The sequence below is a fragment of the Phocoena phocoena genome, chromosome 13 (genome assembly GCF_963924675.1).
Source record: "Phocoena phocoena chromosome 13, mPhoPho1.1, whole genome shotgun sequence".
NCBI classification, from domain to species: Eukaryota; Metazoa; Chordata; class Mammalia; order Artiodactyla; family Phocoenidae; genus Phocoena; species Phocoena phocoena.
This window is the reverse complement of record NC_089231.1, coordinates 13,527,241-13,548,523: the sequence shown is the minus strand read 5'-3', so window position 1 is coordinate 13,548,523 and position 21,283 is coordinate 13,527,241. Positions and strand designations below refer to the sequence as shown.

General features: G+C 44.1%; 1 protein-coding gene across 1 annotated transcript in view; it reads left to right on the top strand.

Moving 5' to 3' along the window:
* TNFRSF11A (TNF receptor superfamily member 11a) overlaps positions 1 to 21,040 on the top strand; it is a 33,374-nt gene extending 12,334 nt beyond the window's left edge. Inside the window, exons 6-10 of the mRNA XM_065889415.1 lie at positions 302 to 393; positions 2,357 to 2,470; positions 5,324 to 5,376; positions 7,695 to 8,451; positions 20,700 to 21,040. Of these exons, the coding sequence (XP_065745487.1) occupies positions 302 to 393; positions 2,357 to 2,470; positions 5,324 to 5,376; positions 7,695 to 8,451; positions 20,700 to 21,040 (1,357 nt within the window). The remainder of the gene's footprint in view (positions 1 to 301; positions 394 to 2,356; positions 2,471 to 5,323; positions 5,377 to 7,694; positions 8,452 to 20,699) is intronic.
* Positions 21,041 to 21,283: the final 243 nt, after the last annotated feature.

Here is a 21,283-nt window from a genome sequence, read left to right as displayed (position 1 = left end):
AAAGGGTATTCATCCAAAGTTTATCACTTAGCCATGGTAATTGAATTTGGAATCTTCTTTACTGCAGCCATCAGTCTTTTCTCTTTTGGACCATGCTCTCAGAGTAGTTCTTAGAGAACACTGGCCGTAGTTACTATTGGCTTTGTCCACCTTAATGATGTGTGGCTAGACACTGGCAATTCAAACATCCACAAAGACCTGGTTCCTCTCCTGAATGAGCTTGCAATCTAAAGGGATAGAACCTTTTGTAGCTTTAATAAGAATATAAAACCAAAGCACTTACCTACCTTTCCCCTCACAGCTGTACCATTCTTGGAGAGACAGAAGCACTTCACGGGACCGATAAATCAGATGTGGTTTGTAGTTCTCTTCCACCTATAAAACCACCAAATGGTATGTTGAATAGAGCAGGTTGGTTGGGTAGATGTGCCCCAGTCTAGTCAGCTCTTCTAGATTTCTCCCGAATTACATGCTATATCCAGAGGCGTCCATTTCTCCCTTTTCATCTCGTCCTATCCATGATCAGCTCAGTATTTCATTTTTATTAGTATTTTAATTCCAGATATGTTGTTTATTTGATAATTTTCTACTGTGGAATGGATAACTAGTAATTTATTCGTATGTGCCCAAAAAAGGAATGGATAACTAGTAATTTATTTGTGTATGCCAAAACCAGAAAGAAAACTGAGGTGCAAACATAAATTAAAATGCCCAAATGTGATAGGATGTTGGTTGTCACAGTGGTCACAGCAGGGTACCTATGGGAGATTTTGGTCACCAGCCAGAGTTAGCAACTTATTAGAAGGTAGTCATCATTATTTCTGGAACATCCTGTGGATCAAATCAATCTCAAGTACAGTTTCAATGATTGACAGAAAGTTGACAGTTAATGGCGGAAGCTGCTTACCCAGGTGAGCGAGATGCTGTGAAGGTGGGTCCAGGTATCACAGCACAGGAGGAGGCATAAGTGGCAAGAAAACCTTTCTAATGAGGCAAGAGAACCTAGGCCACAGAGCGATGGGGTTGATGAACGTTGACTAAGAAAATCAAGGCCTTAGCTTTGACATTTTGGCAAACGGGAGAACATCAAAGCGTTCTGGATAAGGAATTGCACGGTCAGAGCAGCATTTTAAAAAGACCATTAAGAGGACATTCAGAATAAAGGAGGGAATAAAAAACTGTCTTAAAAAAAAACAGAAGGAGAGGACTTCCCTGGTGGCACCATGGTTGAGAATCCTGCCAATGCAGGGGACACGGGTTCAAGCCCTGGTCCAGGAAGATCCCACATGCCACGGAGCAACTAAGCCCGTGCGCCACAACTACTGAGCCTGCACTCTAGAGCCTGTGAGCCACAGCTACTGAGCCCGTGTGCCACAACTACTGAAGCCTGTGCACCTAGAGCCCAAGCTCTGCAACAAGAGAAGCCACAGCAATGAGAAACCCACGCACCGCAACGAAGAGTAGCCCCCGCTCGCCGCAACTAGAGAAAGCCCGCGTGCAGCAGCAATGCAGCCAAAAAAAAAAAAAAGACAGAAGGAGAGGAAAAGCAAGAGTCCGGAAACCAGGTCTTGTAAACCAAGAGCTTATAATATAAAGGTACTAGCATTTAAGTGATCAAGGGGGGATGAAAAAAATGGTTGAGTCCACACTGTGTTGTAGATGAAGTGCCTGAAACACTTTGCAGGATGGCTATGGTTCTGTTCTCATGACCAGCAAAACCTGGTGCCATGTTGTTATTTGGAAAGAGATTTGATAAGGGGCTTCCTTTTGCCTCCAGAGCCCATCCATCTAGACAGAGTGAAGTGTTCTGTAGGTAAACAAAGATGATGGATGGTGTGCTCATCCCTATTAGAGTTGTTCTAAAGTAGAAGCATTTAGATATGGTCCTGGGCTGGCCCCTCAGAGCTATGGCAGCCGGCAGGACCGGGCTGCATTGTTGATTTCACCCTTCTGAACGGGAGCTCTTCCTGACAAATTCTATAGTCAGGGCCGGGGACCTTCCTATTGTTCTTATTCCACACCAACACCCTTGATTCTGGGGTTTGATTGAAAGGGTTATGGGTTTTGGTTTTGGTTTTGGTTTTTTTTGGGTTACACAGGCCTCACTGTTGCAGCCTCTCCCGTTGCGGAGCACAGGCTCCAGACGCGCAGGCTCAGCGGCCATGGCACACGGGCCCAGCCCCTCCGTGGCATGTGGGATCTTACCCGGACAGGGGCACGAACCCGTGTCCCCTGCATCGGCAGGCGGACTCTCAACCAGTGCGCCACCAGGGAAGGCCCAGGGTTATGTTTTTAAATGGAGAAAGTAAAAATAAACCATCTTTAATGCTATTTTTCTCATTTTCTTCCAACACAGAACCCCAGATTTACTTGCCCAGTTTAATTATTCTGCTTCTCTTCATATCTGTGGCATTAGTTGCTGCTGTCATCTTTGGTGTTTACTATAGGAAAAAAGGGAAAGCACTAACAGGTATTGTGTCTATGGTGGGTTTTGAAAATGAATCTTAAAGCCAATAGATACATTTCTAGGTGTATGCTTTGAAGAGGCGTATATTGCCCTCCGACTGCCTCTGGTGATCTGTTTAAACTAAGGTGACACACGCTTTATACCTAATTCATTGTTCTCTGGCAAAACAAACAAATGAACAAAAATCCATTGTGCCTGTTTATGTGTATGCAAACAAAAATATTCTAGGTGCAGGAAACCAATGACTGTTGTATAGATTATATACTGTCAGATATACAGAGGTTGCATTTATCCTAGAACACACATTTTTAATTACTTAAATTTAATTAATTACTTAATTAAAACAGAGACAAAATGTTCAGGTAAATGACAGATGGAAAGTTTTGACTGGGGTGTTACCCTGATAGGTGAATTTAAAATTCTGGAAATAAGTGGTCTTATATTCAGTAAAATGCAGGTGATCATTCTTAGAATGAGTAATCAAGTGTTGTCTTGTTTATTGGGAATAGTTTTTCCACAAAAAAAAATGGTTTGATAGTGTCTTTTAACATCACATCCTGTTTGACTTTTATACTACAAAGCTACAAAGGGTAATTTTTAAGAAACTGTCCAAGGCTTCGCTACGTTTCCTAAACCTAGTGCACATCATTGTCTTTTGAAGCACCTGTGGTCTCACCATCCTTTCCCATTTTCAGTTGCTCACTTGTTTTGTCCACCTTTGCTTTGCTGTGATTCCATCAGTTCTCTCACAGTCACATCCATAGACTTCATGAAATCCTGCGTATCTTACTATTTCCATTAACATTCCATTGTCTAATGTAACACTGGGCAATCAAAAGGTTAAAGAGGGAAGATGGTGACTGACGATGCCAGTGTTAAGCAGAGAGTATTTGAAGAGGAAAAGTTGGAATTAACTTTTTAAAAAGTCTGTCATTATTGAATATTGTCATTTAATGCAACTTCACCTCCCCAGCATCAGAACTGGGGATTTGAATAATGCATGTTCAGAGATGCTGATGGATTGCTCACTCATATAGCCATGTTTTCAGGAGATAAACAGACCCCCAGTGTTTTATTCTTTAGTTTTTTTCTCTGTGATAATCTCTTTTGGCCATATCTTACCAATGGCAAAGGCAATGGGCCCGCCCATCACTAGGTCGGGATGTGTGACTGTCAGCTTTCTTTTCATCCCTTCATTCAACACGTTTTTTGGCTACCAGGGACTGGACAGACACTGGGGTCTCAAAACCTTGAGCAACACAAACAGAGCCAGTGCCCTCATGGAAGAAGCTTCTCTGTGAGCAAGGCAAGGATTGGCCCATAGAATGAGGCTGAGTGTGGAAAGGGAGGTGCAAGAGCTCCAGGGGTGACAGAGTTGCCTGTCCAGCCTCAGGGTCAGCCAGGGCCTCCCAGGGCGGAGTCAGGGGACCTGAGATCTGAAATACAAGTTGCAATGAACTAGCCCAAGGGGAGCTAAGGAGAATCAAAAGCATTCCATGCAAAGAGAATTGCATGATTGGAGGAAGCAGAGCAAGTTGGGGGGATTGGAAGGTTAGCGCAGCTGGAACAGAAAGTCAGAACCAGTGTGACATGAAACTGCTAAGAAATGTGCTCCCATCCTGAGCAGAGGGAGGCAGAACAACCCTGTGGTTTTCGTATTTGGCTATTTTAGTAATTAAAACAAATTTGGGGGGTACAGAAAGAGTGGATGCAGACCCACCAGTAAGGAGGGCTTTTGCAATCAACCAGGAGAGAGATTATCACAGTAGTTAGGAGCAGTTACCACCTCTGTGTACAAATGTTATTTTTAGTATCATCTGTAATTGTCTACTCCTGATCCCTAAAAGGAAAGAGCTGCAACTTTCCTTTTTTTGGAGTATCTTTATTATTATATAATTTTAAAGTGATAGAAAATAAGCACGAATAGTAATGATGATGATAGTTGTAACTGACATATTAAATATTTATCATGTGCCAACACTGCTCTACATATTTTACGTGTCCTAAGTCTCCACAGCAGCACTGAGAGGGAGGCGATATTATTTCCCCCGTTTTATGATGTGGAAACTGAGGCTCAGAGAGGTTAAATAGACCAGGCAAGGTCACATAAGAGGCATCATTACCTATTATGATGACGTCATTATCTTCCAGTGGAAAATGGACAACCTCTTAGCTTTAGTCTTTATAGTGAATTCACCATCAGATATTCAGTGGATGTGGGATAAAATTTTATCTTTGTATTCTATACATTCATAGATTTTTTTAATTCATAGATTTGACCTTTTAAGTTTCATCAGTTCTGTTTTAAAAAGTTAAGGAAGATATACTTTGTACATGCCACAGAACATATTCTTCTTTCTTCTGAGAAGCAGCAGGGTGTGGGGGAAAAGGATTCGGGGCCCGCTGGAATTCAGTGGGGCCTGACAGAGCATTCTGGCATGCACTTGACTTTTATCACACATATATTTGTGCTAAGTCCCCTAGACCCACGTCACCTTTGTTCCCCTACAATACCTAACAGCGTCCCTAATAGTCAAAGAAAAATTGCTAAGGGCATGAGAATGTCTGTAGTCAAAACAGCAGCTCTGACAGCCCTCAGATGTGCCTGAAGGTATTCAGTGGAACATTAGGGCATCAGATTTGGCTTTACGTAGATCAAAAAGTTCTGTTTTTGATAGGAGGAGGAAGATGCCTTCATAGTCTTTAAATTGGTTGATTTTCTTTTAAATGTTTCACTCTCAGATTTGCAGACGATTTTGTTTAAAGACAATATTGATCTGACATAGTGGTCAATAATGCTGAATTAGAAATAGGAAATAATAATGTGAAGCGCTTATCCTTACTTTGTTTTTCTAGCTAATTTGTGGCACTGGGTCAATGAAGCTTGCGGCCGCCTAAGTGGAAATAAGGTAAATTTAAAAGTCTTAAGTGCCTCCTTTAAGTACTGTTAACAATTTGGGGGAATTCCCTGATGGTCCAGTGGTTAGGACTCGGCGCTTTCACTGTCAGGGCCCGGGTTCCATCCCTGGTCGGGGAACTAAGATCCCACAAAGCCGAGTGCACGAGGCCAAAAAAAAAAAAAAAAATTGGCTGATATAACTATTATTAGTCAAATATTGAGTCAAATTGTGAATGGGTACTTCGTTGAGAGGATGGAACCTCAAATCCCAGGATTGATCCCCACAGAGTAACCCAAAGCCCAAGTCAGTGCTCATCCTAAATGCTGTTTTCTTTGTATTTCATTCCATTTCTGTCATCTCTCTGCCCATGTATTATTTATATTATTATTTTAATGCCAATCTCTATTGCCTAGGACAGATTCCTAGGAGGGAAGAGCAGTCACATTCCTGTACTCTGTAGTTATTTTGGTGGCTTTTAATTTTGGTATAACTTCAGAATTGTAGGAAAGCAGTGAGATAGTACAAAAAACTTCCACCTGCCCTATACTCAGATCCACCGATTGTTTATATTTTCACATTGCTTTATTATTTGCTATCTGTACGTTTGTGTATGCATATGTATATTTTTTCTCTTGAACCATTTTTTTAAAGTTTATTTATTTATTTATTTTTTTTTTGTGGTACGCGGGCCTCTCACTGTTGTGGCCTCTCCCATTGCGGAGCACAGGCTCCGGACGCGCAGGCTCAGCGGCCATGGATCACGGGCCCAGCCGCTCCACGGCATGTGGGATCTTCCCGGACCGGGGCACGAACCTGTGTCCCCTGCATCGGCAGGCGGACTCTCAACCACTGTGCCACCAGGGAAGCCCTAAAGTTTATTTATTTAATTAATTTATTTTTTGGCTGCGTTGGGTCTTCGTTGCTGCGCGCGGCTTTCTCTAGTTGTGGCTAGCGGGGGCTACTCTTCACTGCGGTGTGCAGCCTTCTCACCGCAGTGGATTCTCTTGTTGCGGAGCACGGGCTCTAGGCGTGCGGGCTTCAGTAGCTGTGGCTCATGGGCTCTAGAGCACAGTCTCAGTAGCTGTGGCGCATGGACTTACTTGCTTCCTGGCATGTGGGATCTTCCCAGACCAGGGCTCAAACCTGTGTCCCCTGCATTGGCAGGTGGATTCTTAACCACTGTGCTACCAGGGAAGCCCTCTTGAACCATTTTAGAGTGTGTGGCAGACATCATGTTCCTCTACCCTTAAATACTCATGTGAATTTCTTAAGAACAAGGACATTCTCTTATATATCCATAGTACCTTTATCAAAATCAAAAGATTTAGTAATGGTACAATACTATTATATATCAATAATTTACATTTGATCTTAAAATTTCATTAATTATCCCACTATATCCTTTAGGTCTAGGTTCTTAAGTATAAAGATATATACATTTTTAAAAATTTATTTATTTATTTTTGTCTGTTTTGGGTCTTTGTTGCTGCACGCAAGCTTTCTCTAGTTGCGGCGAGCGGGGGCTACTCTTCGTTGCGGTGCTCGGGCTTCTCATTGTGGTGGCTTCTCTTGTTGCGGAGCACGGGCTCTAGGCACGTGGCCGTCAGTAGTTGTGGCTTGCGACCTCAGTAGTTGTGGCGCACGGGCTTAGTTGCTCTGTGGCATGTGGGATCTTCCCGGACCAGGGCTTAAACCTGTGTCCACTGCATTGGCAGGTGGATTCTTAACCACTGTGCCACCAGGGAAGTCCCTAAAGACATACAAATTGTAAACCTTGAGCTCATACTGATTTCTCCAATTCTGGTCCCAACACTACAGGATTTATTGTAGTCTTTCTTTAGCTGTATTTGAATCTTCCCTTCTCCAACAGTAAGAAACCCAGCTCCGATTATTCTCAGTATATTTACTCAGTTCCAGAATACACAGAGAGTAGTTTCAGAATCCCTAAGCCATACCACAGCAAAAAGCAAAGCTACTAACCAGAGTTCAATATTTGTTTACAGGGTTTTTTAAAAATTTAGATTGAGGGTATAGACAAAATACTGTGTTCTAAAGTTATTTGGGTCAGCTCTCCCCCTTGCTTCAGTGTAAACATGCTATCCCATTGGAAATGCAGTTAGATTCATCTGATTCTGGTTGTACTCTATCTGAGGCTTCTCCCCACCCCCTAATCTTAAATAACCCAAATAAAGCGACATAGTGAGTATTCCATCTGTACTTGTTATGGTGGAAATAATTACGATAAGCACCATTTTCAGCCACGTTTAGCAGACCCATGTTCTAACATCGCTGGATTAATGCTCTGCCTTCTGAATTTAAATCAGCAGGAGTCCTCAGGCAGCAATCTTAGCGGCACTCGTGTGGAAGCCCCTAGTCAGCGTGAAATCTGTGAGGGTGTCTTACTGCTGACTCTGGAACAGAAGATGTTTTCTGAAGATATGTGCTGTCCTGACAGTGGAGGTGCGTGTGCAGGTGGCGGTCCCTGTGTGCCGGGAGAAGATGCCGGGATGCTCACCCTGGTCAGCGAGATTGAGGGGGACCCCTTCAGGCAGATTCCCACAGAAGACGAATACGTGGACAGGCCCCCCCGGACCCCAGACTCTATATTATTCTTCACTCAGCCTGGAAGCACATCCACACCGCCTTTCCCTGAACCCCTGGAGGTGGGAGAGAATGACAGTCTAAGCCAGTGCTTCACTGGGACAGAGAGCTTGGTGGATTCCGAAAGCTGCCACTTCGCTGAGCCTCTGTGCAGGACTGACTGGATTCCTATGTCCTCCGAAAAGTACTTGCAAAGAGAAGTGGAGGGTGGCAGTTGGCCCCACTGGGCAGCCAGCTCCAACTCTGCAGATGGCTGTGCCGGCTGCAGGAGCCCTGCTGGGGAGGACCGGGAACCCCTGATGGGTTGCCCCCAAAGTGGACCCTTGCCCCAGAGCGCCTATGGCATGGGCCTTCCTCCCGAAGCAGCTGAAGGGGCAGAGGCGGGAGGCCAGCCCATGGATGGGGCTGATGCACGGCTTCCCAGCTCCACAAGGGGAGGTCCTGGCTCTGGAGGCCCTTCCAGTGAGCAGCCACCTGCATCAGGTAAGTGACTCTGCTGGTTTCTCCCTTCTGAGCAAAAAGGCCTGGTCTCTGTGCAGTATCTGGGGACAAGCGTCACGTGCTGTTCAGGAAAGAGGGACGCTAATGTGGGAAAAGTTCAGCTCGAGCATTTCCTCCTGATAAGCCTCTTTACAGGCTGGGTTTTGAGTCAGTCCACATGTTGGGTTTGTGGATTGTACCCCTGGGGCTCTCTCTTGGTTTATATGTGCCCCATGCCCTTTTGCATTCAGGTTTCTCACAATGGGATTAGACCTCAAATCCCCGCATTGACCCCTGAAGACAATGCCAACATTGACCACAGGACTGGCTGAAGGCAAGGCGTTCCCTCAGATTTCCGGGTTTGGGTTTTTTCTTTAAAGTGACCTAGGCCTCAAATTTCGCCCTAAAAAAGCTCTTATAAATTTCAGGACAACAAACAAAATTGTTTAGTTAATCATTGATTAATTAATATTTATTGAGTGTAGCTTGTTGATTCTGGGCCAGATTAATGAGGCAGTGGCTGTCCTTTGATGCTTTTTATGAGAAGCCCCTTTTATAAACACTGCATAGGATATATTTATGGAACCAGGAGGATGGTTTTACAATTTAAAATCATTATAGAGATTTATTGCTGCACCACTGCTTGAGCGTGAATAGCCCACCAGTTGTAATATTATAACTTTTTTCTGCGAAGGTAGAACATCCTCTGTTTTATTATGTAGTTACAGGGAACTTTTCTGCTGATGGTGAGGGCTTCCTCTGGTTCCGGGGATTATTTGCTGTATTATGGGAAGGGGGTGGTCAGGGATCTCTGAGAATTTTCTGAAAGCTATAGACCCTCTCTCCAGAAAAATGAATATATGCATATGTACTATTTAAGGGGCTTCACAGAATCCTCCCAAACTCTAAAACCACAAAGCCCGTTCATGGACCACCTTCATCCTGGGATGCTTTTTCTTTTTCTTTCCTGCCTCTTTATTTAGACCGCCACCGGGTCTAGCAGCTGGTCTTTGAATTATTTTATAACCATGAGGTAGCTCAGTCGGGCCCTAAATAGAGACTGTTTTGCCCCATGCTGATGGTAGCTCCTGGCTTATTGGGTAGAACAGTGAATTTGAATCTGTTCTCCAAGGTCTGTGGTTTTGCCGCAACTACACAGATTCACTGAGGTGTAAATTCTCTATCAGTTCTCAGTCCAACTGAAAGGAGGAGGTGGGCTTGGGGATATTTTTCAAAGAACTGATGTGTTTTTCCTCCAGAAGACCTCAACTTATTTTTTCAAAGATTTTAAGTAATTTCCGTGTCTAAAAGTTTGGCTCTGTGGTTCGTTTGTATTGTTCTCTTTCTTTTCTACGGGTTAATTTTCTTCCCACTGGTTGCACACACAGAGAGAACACGAGTATTTGGGGGTGTGGGGAGGAGGGAGGCGGAACCTCAGTTTGGCAGCTGCCACGTCTCTTGATGCTGCCAGGGGACAGACCTGTTTTTCAGTTGCTAACATCAGGAAGGTGATGTTTGCTGCTGTGTGAAAAGCAGCAGCAGTTCTTGGAAGAACAGCACTGGCCAAAGTGAAGGAGATCAATTTTTTCATTGTGTCATGAAACCAAAAAGGCGGATCCGAGCTCTCCTATAAGGAGTTAAAGCAGTGCCCATCTCTGCTTTTTTTATCTTTCTTTTCTCCAGCACTAAACATTTAGGCATGGAAAGAAGAAGAAAAAAAAAAAAAAAAAAAAAGCGTGTCATCAACTAAGTGGTATTAATTTGCAAAAAGTTGACACTGCTTTTTCTGTCTTAATCTGGTGCTCAGCCATGTAAAACACCCGTAGACAGTTGCCAGCAAGTGGGCCAAATTCATGTTCGCCTGAGGAGAAGTAGCAGCCAGACTGATTTTTGAGGCTGTGCAGGTCTCTCCATAATTACTTCTACATAAACAGGCCTTCTGATTCCTGGTCAAAATAGCACTTTCTCATTATTGCTTTTTTTTTGGGTCATAGTTTATCTTCTATAAAATGTGTGAAAGAGGATGGAGCTTGGGTGGGGTTAATTCTACATGATCTCCTGAAAGCCACTGTGCTCTCAGGACTTGAGGGAGGTGACCTTTTTATTGGCTTTTGGAATTTTATATGTGAGTATTTAAGAAGAAAAAAACTTACAGCCAAATCAAGTGGTTTCTGCAGAAATGACAGGGTTGGGCACCACCTAAGTAGGGAAAAGTATCTCCTTTGCACCCAGCTTCCTTTTGAAGAGGATGATTGTTCTTCAAACAGCTCCACAAGCCTATCTTTCAAAAATAATACCCGACGCTAAGTCGGTGTTAGCAGTGTCACAGCTCTTAAAGCACAAGGAGGGTTATCAGCAAAAACCAATGAAAGGGGAAAACATACTTGTGGTTTTGTTTTGCGTAACCATGTCTTGATTTACATCTTAAATTATCCTGATGACATGACGGTGGTTACCTTGGTTATAAGCCCTTTCACCTGGAGTTTGGAGAATTCTGTGTCTAGAAAATGATGTCATGTGAAGAAACAGCTTCTTATGATTAATGGATCACTAGTTGGCCTGTGACTTGCTTCTGGCTCCTGAGATCACTTAATTGGTTCAGACACTTCTGAACTGGAGAGAGGTGTTTGTTCCCAGGGCCCACAACGATTCTTCATGAGCACCAGCTACATGATTCTCTATCAAATCTTTATTGAGGGTCCACTGAGACACGGAGACTTGGAAAAGCTTGGAAAACAAGTAGGGATTGGTGCTAGGGAATGGACAACACAAAAAGAATCAATAATTTGAGAAAGCAATGCCCTCCATGGCCAGCCCCCCTAAACTGCAGCCTCTTCACCTGCTCACCCACCTAAGTTTGGCCAACACCAGCCTCAGCCATTTTTGGTGGGAATCTCTCACTTTCCGGCTTCTGCACTGTAAAAGGCCTCCCCAAGTGTGGCCACCCTGTCCCCGCACGGTCCCCTTTTCCAGAGCACCCAGCTCCTCCTGACCTTCAAGTCCCAGCTCAAATGCTGCTTCCTAAACCAGGGATGCACGCTGGCTGCCTGGGTGGCCACTCTCCCCTTCCATGCCCTCGGCAGCCCCTCGTAATTCGTCTTGGCATCTTTCTCACCGAGCCCAGCACACTCATACCTTTAGCAACAGCCATCTTCAGGCAGCCACGAACAGTTAGTTGGTAGGAATTGCCGTGACCTTCACCACTCCCGATCTTTCTAGTCTCTCCCATGGCAGCTTACTCACAGTATAAATGAATAAATGTTCATAAGCTCATTCATTCATTCATTCATTCATTCCTCCATCCATCCAGTCATGAATAACTAAAGGAATAAGAGCCCATAGCTTCCTGTTTGTTCCCTAACTCACTCTCAGCCTCCTACCTCTTCGGTCTGTTCAGGGGAGCAGGGGACCAGGCAGGGGATGGAAGGATGGCCGCTAGCTGTCCTGGGCAGACTTAGGTGTCCTGGGCAGAGGAGGCAGAGATGGCAGAAAAAAGGATGCCCTGGTCCATCCAAGTGGCATAGACGTACCTAGGCTAATGCCTGGGAGCCAAGGGCACTGGAAGATTAGGGTACATGCCTGACTCCCACCCTTAGTCTCCCATCCCTGGGCCCCACCCCGTCCTGAAATGACTATTCTTGACCATCCACTTCCATCCTGAAAGACAGATAAACATTCTCTTACCTCAGTTTTCTTCCTGTTCCTCCCCACCCCCTGAGCAAAGGACAGTCCTCTGTTTCTAACTGTCTTCTCTGTCCTGTTGCAATGCCATCCACTAACTTGTGTTTGACTTTTAGCTAAGTATCATAAGGGCAGGTATTAGCTCACAGATTCTGTAAGTTAAAAATATTTTTAAATTCAGTTATTTGGTAATAAAACTCAGCATTCATTGATGCTAAAGGTCAATGCATTATTTCAAAATATAAGAAAAATTTGTTCACTATATCTTTTAGTTTAGCCCTACTTCCCTTCCTTCTCTTCTAATTTTGGAAGGGTTTCATTTGTCAGCCATTCTAAGTAATTTTCAAGCATGATTCAGAATGGAACTATTAAATACTGTTTCCCTTCCCATATCATCATAGACCCAGTTTCTTCCAAATGCCTGAAACAGATCTTGCATTTCCATAAAAAGGAAAATCACATGAGAAGCATATGGGTTAAATATAAAATAAGTTTTTAAAAAATTCCAAAAGAACCCAATATAGCCTGGGTAATTTGAGTGGATTTGTATATATTTTTAGTTCTTTTCCTTGGAAGAAAATCTACATGACAATTGGGTGATATTATTTGCTATAGTTCTTGTGATTTAATATTCATACGTTATACATTTTAAACAACATAATAAGCCTTTGAGAAGACAAGTATGCGTTACCTTGCTTAAAAAATGTAAATTGTGTCAAGGTTTGAGTTCTTAAAAGGAATTTTGTTCTCTCTGCCGGAGAAATAGGGATTCCACGGGGCCTGCTATGCAAAGCAGAGACTTAGCAAACTATAAACATCTTTCTGGTCATGATGAGATACTTCATTTATTCATTGTTTCTGTTGACTTAAAATGCTATTTTTAACTCTCTCAAGTGACCTGAAAATTCTTCTAGCTAAGTCATATTAAATATTAATGCTAAGCCAACCAACCCATTTTAAATGTTAGAAACTCTTCAGATTTTCTAATTTAATAAAAACCCTCATGTCATGCTAATTCTCAAATCATCCTTTTGGGTAGCCTTCACATAGAAGTAAATCCCCTTGTGTTCAGAGACACATTAAGACACATTATCAATCCCCTTGTGTTCAGAGACACATTAAGCCTGTTCTGACATCCTGAAGGTTGCATTTTTATCAATGACATCATAGGTATTAGTTAGCAGGTGCTGGCTAAGTGCTTCGTGTAGGTATTACCTTCCCACTTCCTCACAGGAATCCTATGGGCAAGTTCCTCGCCCAGGACCACACAGCGAGTCAGCGATGAAACCATGACTCAGCTCTCTGATTCTGAAGCCTGTGCCTTCAACCATGGCACTGTCTCCCCATAAATCAGTGCCAATGTTACTGATTTCATTTGTTTACCATGCACTGGAGAATCCTCAGTGTGCTGTAGAATAAGGGCAAACTCGGGCTGGGATCATTGGCTCCTCAGGCTGAGCGCAGGGCAGTGGCCAGGCCAGGCCCAGACGATTCTATAGGAAGGGGCGCTAGTGTCTGTGCAGGTGATGGCTACTTTGACCTCTGAGTCCCCTTTCTTCTGCCAGTTGTCTCAGGAAGTTACTGTTTTCACTGTCACCGGTTCTTTTGGGAGGAAAGCTCTTTCTTCCACATGCCTCCAACCCCATCTTTTTTTGAAAGTAAAATAAAACTAAAATAAATGCCAGAGGCAGCTTGCTGGGGAAAGCTGGCGGAAAGCCAGCTCCGGAGAGTAGGGAAGAGGGAAGTGACAGGCCTGGCTTTGCTCGTATTCCCAGAGGTCTGTGGACTAATGGGACCTATGAAAGCCTTGAGCCTTCTTAAGGCATCTTGGACAAGCCTGATGCACCCCATCCCTCCCTTTCCACATTCCCCCCTTAGCCAGCCACCAGCAAGGGAGAAGGTCTCCCCTGACATCAGAACGTCCTGGGGTTTCCTTGGCTCTCAGTGGAGAGGGCTACCCCTTCCGGGCATGTACCAACTGTGGAAACCCCGGCAACCATGCTGATGAGGGGGCCCGCAGCACCCACCTTGCTGATGTGGGATCCTTTTGACTTGCCATCCCAGGGCCTTGGCCTCTCAGGTCCGTTCACACAACCGTGTAAAACCCTCTGAAAGGCAGAAAGCTGATTTCAAGGAACGATTGTTTGTAAACAAAGACAGTTCAGGACTGAGGCGTAATGCAGGGTAAGGATATTACCAACTCATTCAAAACCTTGACCTACTCTAGTGCTACATTCAACTAGCTGCTGACTTGCACGATGAGAAATGAGATGGTGGGGGATTTGTGTAGAATTACATAGATGAGTGTTCAAACCAGAGACTGTCAGAATGATGTATTATTTCAGCAAAGAAAATAAAAGTTGGTTAGATTGCTAGAGGTAAGTGCCCTTTCAGTCTTCAAGGTATTTTGAAGTCCTTCAACAAGACAGGGATGGAAAGATAACATGACCGCTCAGTACATTTCCCGAATCTCGTTTCCTGGGGAGTTCCATGAGCACAAACATTACATTCTGGGAGTAATAATGCCAGCATTGCACCTGTGAGAAATTCTGTGCTATTTCCCAAGCATTTTCAAATCCACTGTCTCGTTTGACCCTATGCCATCCTGCTGGCTATTCACACGTTCATTTATTCATTCATTTATCATATGCCTGCTCTGGGCGGCTGCACGCTGCCAGGCTAGCTGGGCTTGAAAATTGATGCTCATTTCATAAAGAGGAGACCGAGTTGTTAGGTAGTTTGTCCCAACTCCACAGCTAGTGGAGGCCGAGCCAGGGCAGGACCAGAGCTTTCAGGGTCCTGCGCTCTCCTCTATCCCAACCCCATTTCTGTCCCTCCTGTACTCGGGCAGCCACTGAAACCACCACCCTTTTAGTCACCAGTCATGCTCTTCAGAGCGTGAAACACCACGCTAAGCTGCTGAAACCTCTTCGCTATTGAAGTTGAGACAGGTGAGACTAGGATGCCATGGATGTTAGTAGATTACTTGCAGGTGAGTCTGTATTGTGATGAGGCTGGAGAAAGAAGGCTGGACAGTTTTCATCCCTGAAGCCATGTCAGTCAGTAGAGGGGGAAAAAGAAGCCTGGAATGCTCACATGCGGAGGAACTGCGAGCTGGCGTTTGTAATGCAGCCAGCCTGGCACAGAGGGAGCACGCAGTAAATTCTGGATTTGAGGTGTTCCATCACTATTAGTATTATAATAGTGATCTAGCTTAATCTTAATCTAGCTTCACTTAACCACAGATTAGCCCACATCCCCCTAACCTCTGTAGAGTGACCTGACGGAAGCCGACAGACAGCACACTGATTACTCACAACTAATGGGTCACTCTAGGACACCCCGGACCTTCTGCTCCCGCCCAGAGAATGGCCGCGCTTACTAAAATCCATAGATCTGCCCAGTCTTATGAGTGTGAGCTGATCCTGTTGTAATTTAAAACCTTAACTGTTGCATTAACTAGTTAAAAAAGAAAAAAATGAAGTTGATAAGCATGAGAATTATTTCTATGAAACTATTAAGTGCTTCAGGAAGATTCAGAGAATGAGCTGCTAAAATCTTTTTGCTGTTGAAGTTGAGAGGGTGAGATGATGAAAGGTTGAGGCAATAAAACTCTGGAAGGATTCTGCACTTAGACTGCTCGGCAGCTGGCTTGGTTCTCATTTCACTTTAAAGAAACCAAAACGAGATCAGAGGCAAAGCCTGACAGGTATAACTGATACAGTCAGCAGACCTTTTCTCAAAGGGACAAGCCTCAGTTCTCTATCAGAAAGTGGGTGTTGAAAGTTTTATAGCAGGTGGCAAGTGGCTTGAACACCAGGGAAACATATCATAGAGTCCACGTTTTAGGAGCACCGATGGGTAGCCTCTGCAACTCAGAGTTTTACTGAACGTTGAGTTCTTTATCAATAGAGAAAATTAGATCGGCAAATGTGTCTGCAATATTGAAACATGTCCAACTTATAAGATGTTACCTCCAAAAAGAGTAGCATTAAATTAGAGCATCAGTGAGGGGGGGAGGGGGAAACAGAGCAGCACTCCTTATAGCTGTCTGCCATCTGCTACAAAGTTTCCAGAGCCCAGTGAAAAGTGAATATATGAAGCCCCTTGTGCAAAAATTAGTAAGAATTTCAAGATGATGACAACAGAACATTAAACAAGCACGGGGCGGGCCCTGTGCAACTGCACAAGTCACATGCCCCGAAGATGGCTCTGCTGTCACTTACTGTTACTGGCAAATAAGTAGAGCTTTTTAAAGTTTAGTCTGTACCAGTTTACTACTCCCATAAAAGTCAGTGTGAATGGAACAGACTTGGACTTGATCGAAGGTCGTTTTTGTCATTAATTGTACTTTTGATGAAGAAACACGTGAAGAATAAAACTGAGAATCTCATATTCTTTCTAGGTAGCTTTTCTTTACATCCTATTCGTCAGGAGTTTAAAGGCCTTTTTTTGGTCCTCCCCTCCCTACTGTGCCCCCCGCAAGAATAATATTCTTGATCCAGTCTGTGGATCGAAGAATTATGAAATGTTTACATATATTTCTTAGGAAAAAGGGTTTGAATTCCATTTTGGAAAAAAAAATAGAAAATAAGTATATCGATCCTACAGAATATATCAAAAATATATTGTTTACCATGAGGCAAAGGCATGGAATGAAAATTTTTTTTTTTTTTTGGTTTTTTTGGCTGCATGGCATGTGGGATCTTAGTTCCCTGACCAGGGATCAATCCCATGCCCCTTATGTTGGAAGCGTGGAGTCTTAACCACTGGACCGCCAGGGAAGTCCCCTGGAATGAAATTCTTAAGAAGAAAAGTTTAACACAAAATCTTGATGTGTAAGATAATGGTTAAAAAAAAAAAAAGGGTTTTTATCTGAGTTCAGACAAACTGAAGATTCTGACGAGGAAGGTAAACAACAATGGAGTCATGATGATGATTTGTTGGAAATAAAATTTTAAATGATGGAGAAATTATATATACCATGACATAAACAGATAAAGCCATATGAAGAGGACAAAAAAGATATTAAATTCATGTAGCTTTACAAGATACTGAAGAACAACAGAACCATGTTGTTCTTCAATGTTGTAATAATAAAAAGCTAAAGGAATTATACCAAGAAAAAAAATACTTTAAAGCAACTTAAATTTGCTGCTCTTATTAAATAATCATGGTATTTTATTTTATTTTTTATTTTATTTTTTATTTTATTTTTTATTTTTAAACACAGTACATTTTAAATTGGAATATGGTTTATGGTATACACATATTATTTTTGATTTCTCACTTTGACTTTTTCTGTTAACTAGTGATCCCTCAACTAGGAAGACTTCTCCTGTGTTAGTTATTATGCTCATTCATCCTGCTGCTGCTACAGTAGAGACCTTATATCAGCTCTCAGTTAGCAGCTGTTGAGTTACTTGAAAAAGTCATTTACAAGTTCACCTCTTCAACATCTTTTTAAACTTAAAACATATAACTTGCATTCACACTGATTTTTTAGTATAGGGACATGTGTGTTGGCTGAATATAGTTTCCTGAGCCTTTTTCACGTTAACCACACCATCTTAATTTCCAGGCATAACAAGTCTGAATGCAAACTCCTTCTGCATTTTTAAAGTCTCTTTTTCATTTTTTCTTTTAACAGCTGCCACCACACACCAGTTCAGCAGCTTGCTGATGTCTTTTGTTTTGCGTTTAGTGGCTCACATTTATTTGGGTCCTTGCAAAGCATTCAGTTTTCTTAGAAACATTTGCCTTTTTTTCACACTTACTCACATTTCGCAACTTTACATAAAGACAGACCTTGGAGATACTGCAGGTTCAGTTCCAGACCACCGCAATAAAGCAAACACCACAATAAAGTGAGTCACACGAATTTTTTTGGTTTCCCAGTGCATATAAAGTTATGTTTACACTATAGTCTATTAAGTGTGCAATGTCATGTCTAAAAAAATAATGTACATACTCAGTTTAAAAATACTTTATTGCCGGGCTTCCCTGGTGGCGCAGTGGTTGAGAGTCCACCGCCGATGCAGGGGACACGGGTTCGTGCCCCGGTCTGGGAAGATCCCACATGCCGCAGAGCGGCTGGGCCCGTGAGCCATGGCCGCTGAGCCTGCGCATCCGGAGCCTGTGCTCCGCAACGGGAGAGGCCACACCAGTGAGAGGCCCACGGGAGAGGCCACAACAGCGAGAGGCCCGCGTACCGCAAAAAAAAAAAAAACACTTTATTGCCAAAAATGCTAACCATCATCTGACAATGCAGGGTTGCCACAGACCTTCAACTTGTAAAAAACGCAGTATTTTCAAAGCACAATAAACCCAAGAGCAAGAAGACAAGGTACGCTTGTATTTCATTAGATTTCCTAATAGGTTCAACTAGTTAAAAACAGACTTAAGAACTAACTTGGTAACTGGTGAGAGCAGAAAGACATAGGCATAGTAGAGAGTAGACCTGTAGCATAGAGTATGCTCGATGTTATGAACACCTATGTTTTTTAAAAATTTTTATTTTATATTGGAGGATAGTTGATTCACAATGTTGTGTTAGTTTCAGGTGTACAGCAAAGTGATTCAGTTATACATATACATATATCTATTCTTTTTCAAATTCTTTCCCAACTTAGGTTATTGCGAACGTTGAGTAGAGTTACATATGCTATACAGGTCTCTGTTGGTTATCTATTTTAAATATAGTAGTGTGTATATGTCAATACCAAACCTCCAATTTATCCCCCCCCTCCACCTTTCCTTAAGTTTGTTTTCTAAGTCTATGAGTCCATTTCTGTTCTGTAAACAAGTTCATTTAACTTCACTTAGTATGATAATCTCTAGGTCCATCCCATGTTGCTGCAAATGGCATTATTTCATTCTTTTTAATGGCTGAGTAATATTCCATTGTATATATGTACCACAATGGATTTTCTTTATCCATTCATCTGTTGATGGACATTTAGGTTGTTTCCATGTCTTGGCTCTTGTAAACAGCACTGCAATGAACATTGGGGTGCATGTATCCTTTCCAACCATAGTTTTCTCTGGATATATGCCCAGGAATGGGATTGTGGGATCATGTCTGTGTATTTTAGAGGGAATGGAGAACATGGGTCAATCTGACTAGTTAGTGAATGGAATACTAGCTGTACTTGCCCAAGTCGCTTGGGGAAATTAATAGGCAAATAAATCCCTGCCACCATCCATCTAGTAACATCCCCAATACAACTGCCAACGGGAGAAGGAGCGTGAGTCACAAATCCTCCCTTGTGACTTTCAATTTGTTGCTCATATTTGAAATCTCTGTTTTCATTGAAATCCCTGTAATGGGCCACTGTGCTTGTCTCAGGATCTGTGAAGGTACCCTGTGGGTGCAGGGAAGGCTCCTGGTATTTCCTGTATGCTGTTGGTATTTCAGTGAGACCATCCAAAATATGCCTTCCACATTTGGGAGAAATCTCTTCATGGAGAGTAATGACAGAAACGATTTTATTTGTGTAAGTTATTATTAAGCTTTGTCACAACAGAGAAGAAAAAAAAAAGATGAGGTTAATAGTGAGGCACTGTTTTTATGTTCACCTTCCCTGGTCAGACTGAAAGATTCTGCTGGCGATGCTGAGTGTTCGGGCATTTCTGCATCTGCTTGGTTTGTGGCATTTATTTTCACCTGGGTCATTTGTAGAGCATCAGTCTTTGACATAGGAGAATAAGAGGCAGTAGGTTTCCTAACATTTGTTGAACTTTCTATTTGTTTTTCAAAAGGCCCACTAATTAAAGACTGGCTAAATACAGTCACCCACAAAAAGTGATGACAGAACCCCCTGAGGACAAAACACCTCCCAGGGATGGAAGGAAAGAGTGATTTGTAAGATTGTTTTTGTTTGGTTGGTTGGCTTTTCTCCATTTTAGTCTTGTGCATCTCTCTTTTTTCTAGGAGTTTGAAAAAATGTTAAGGAAATTAATTTCTGCTAAATACTGAGCCCGGGTGGCCCCATGGCCCACCAGGGCTGAGCTTAGGGACCTCTCCAGGGAGGGTGAAAAGATGTGAAAGAGTCTGGTCAGAGAGGAGGCTGGGCTGCGGTGGGCTCCAGGGTCCTAACAGGCCGCAACCTTCGCTCCAGCCTTTGCTTCCCTTCCTGATGCATTTGACCATTGCCGAACCATTGGCTGTGTTTGCTGCGTTATCCATCACATGCGCACACCCTTTTGCAACATCTAAATCCCGTCGTGATTCTGCGATGCGGGCGGGCTCTCCTGCCAGTGTCCCCCGAGGTCATTGTGGCCAACGACAAAACCTGAGGATGGCCCACTGTCTTGCTTCTCTTCCCTTGTCTTCTTTCTCTCTCCCTCCCTTTTTCCTTCCTCCACCTCAGTCAGGCCCGGTGAGACGGCAAAGGAAGGAACCACGGGGAGTGCCCCATGCATTTTAGGGGACAGGTGGGTGAGGAAGGGCCCCCCGTGAGAGGGCCGGGCCCCCCATGCATTGGGAAACTTTCCTCTCACAAGACCAAGTTCTCGCCCAGAACTGATGACTCACCCTCTGCGTGTTCTCTCTTCCTCTCCCCTTGTAGGAAATGTGACTGGAAACAGTAACTCCACGTTTATTTCCAGCGGGCAGGTGATGAATTTCAAGGGCGACATCATCGTGGTCTACGTCAGTCAGAACTCGCAGGAGGGTCCGGCGGGGCCGGGCGGCTGCGCGGGGGAGCCGGTGGGCCGCCCGGTGCAGGAGGAGAGCCCGCCGTGCTGCGACTCGTTCGCCGGCCTCGGGCCGCGCTTCCCGGACACGTGCGCCGGCCTCGAGGTGGGCCCGGGGCTGCAGGAGCGAGGCGCCCCCGGGCCCGACAAGGCCTCGCGGCCGGTGCAGGAGCAGGGGGAGGCCGAGGCCGGCGCGCCCGAGACGCGGCGCTGAGCAGCCGAGAACCCGCTGCGGTTGCAGCCGGGCGGGCGCGGAGCTGCGGGCCTTCCAGCCCGCCCTCCGCGCCGCGCACATCGGAAGCCGCGTCCCCAGCTGACGACGCCGCCGTGCACCCGCGCCTGGGCGGGGCTGAGGGCGGGGCCTGGGATGGGGCGGGGCCGTGGCCCCAGAGGTGTGCCGTTGAGCCCCTCCGTTCGGTACACCTGCGTCAAATGACCGGACGTTCTTTATCCATCT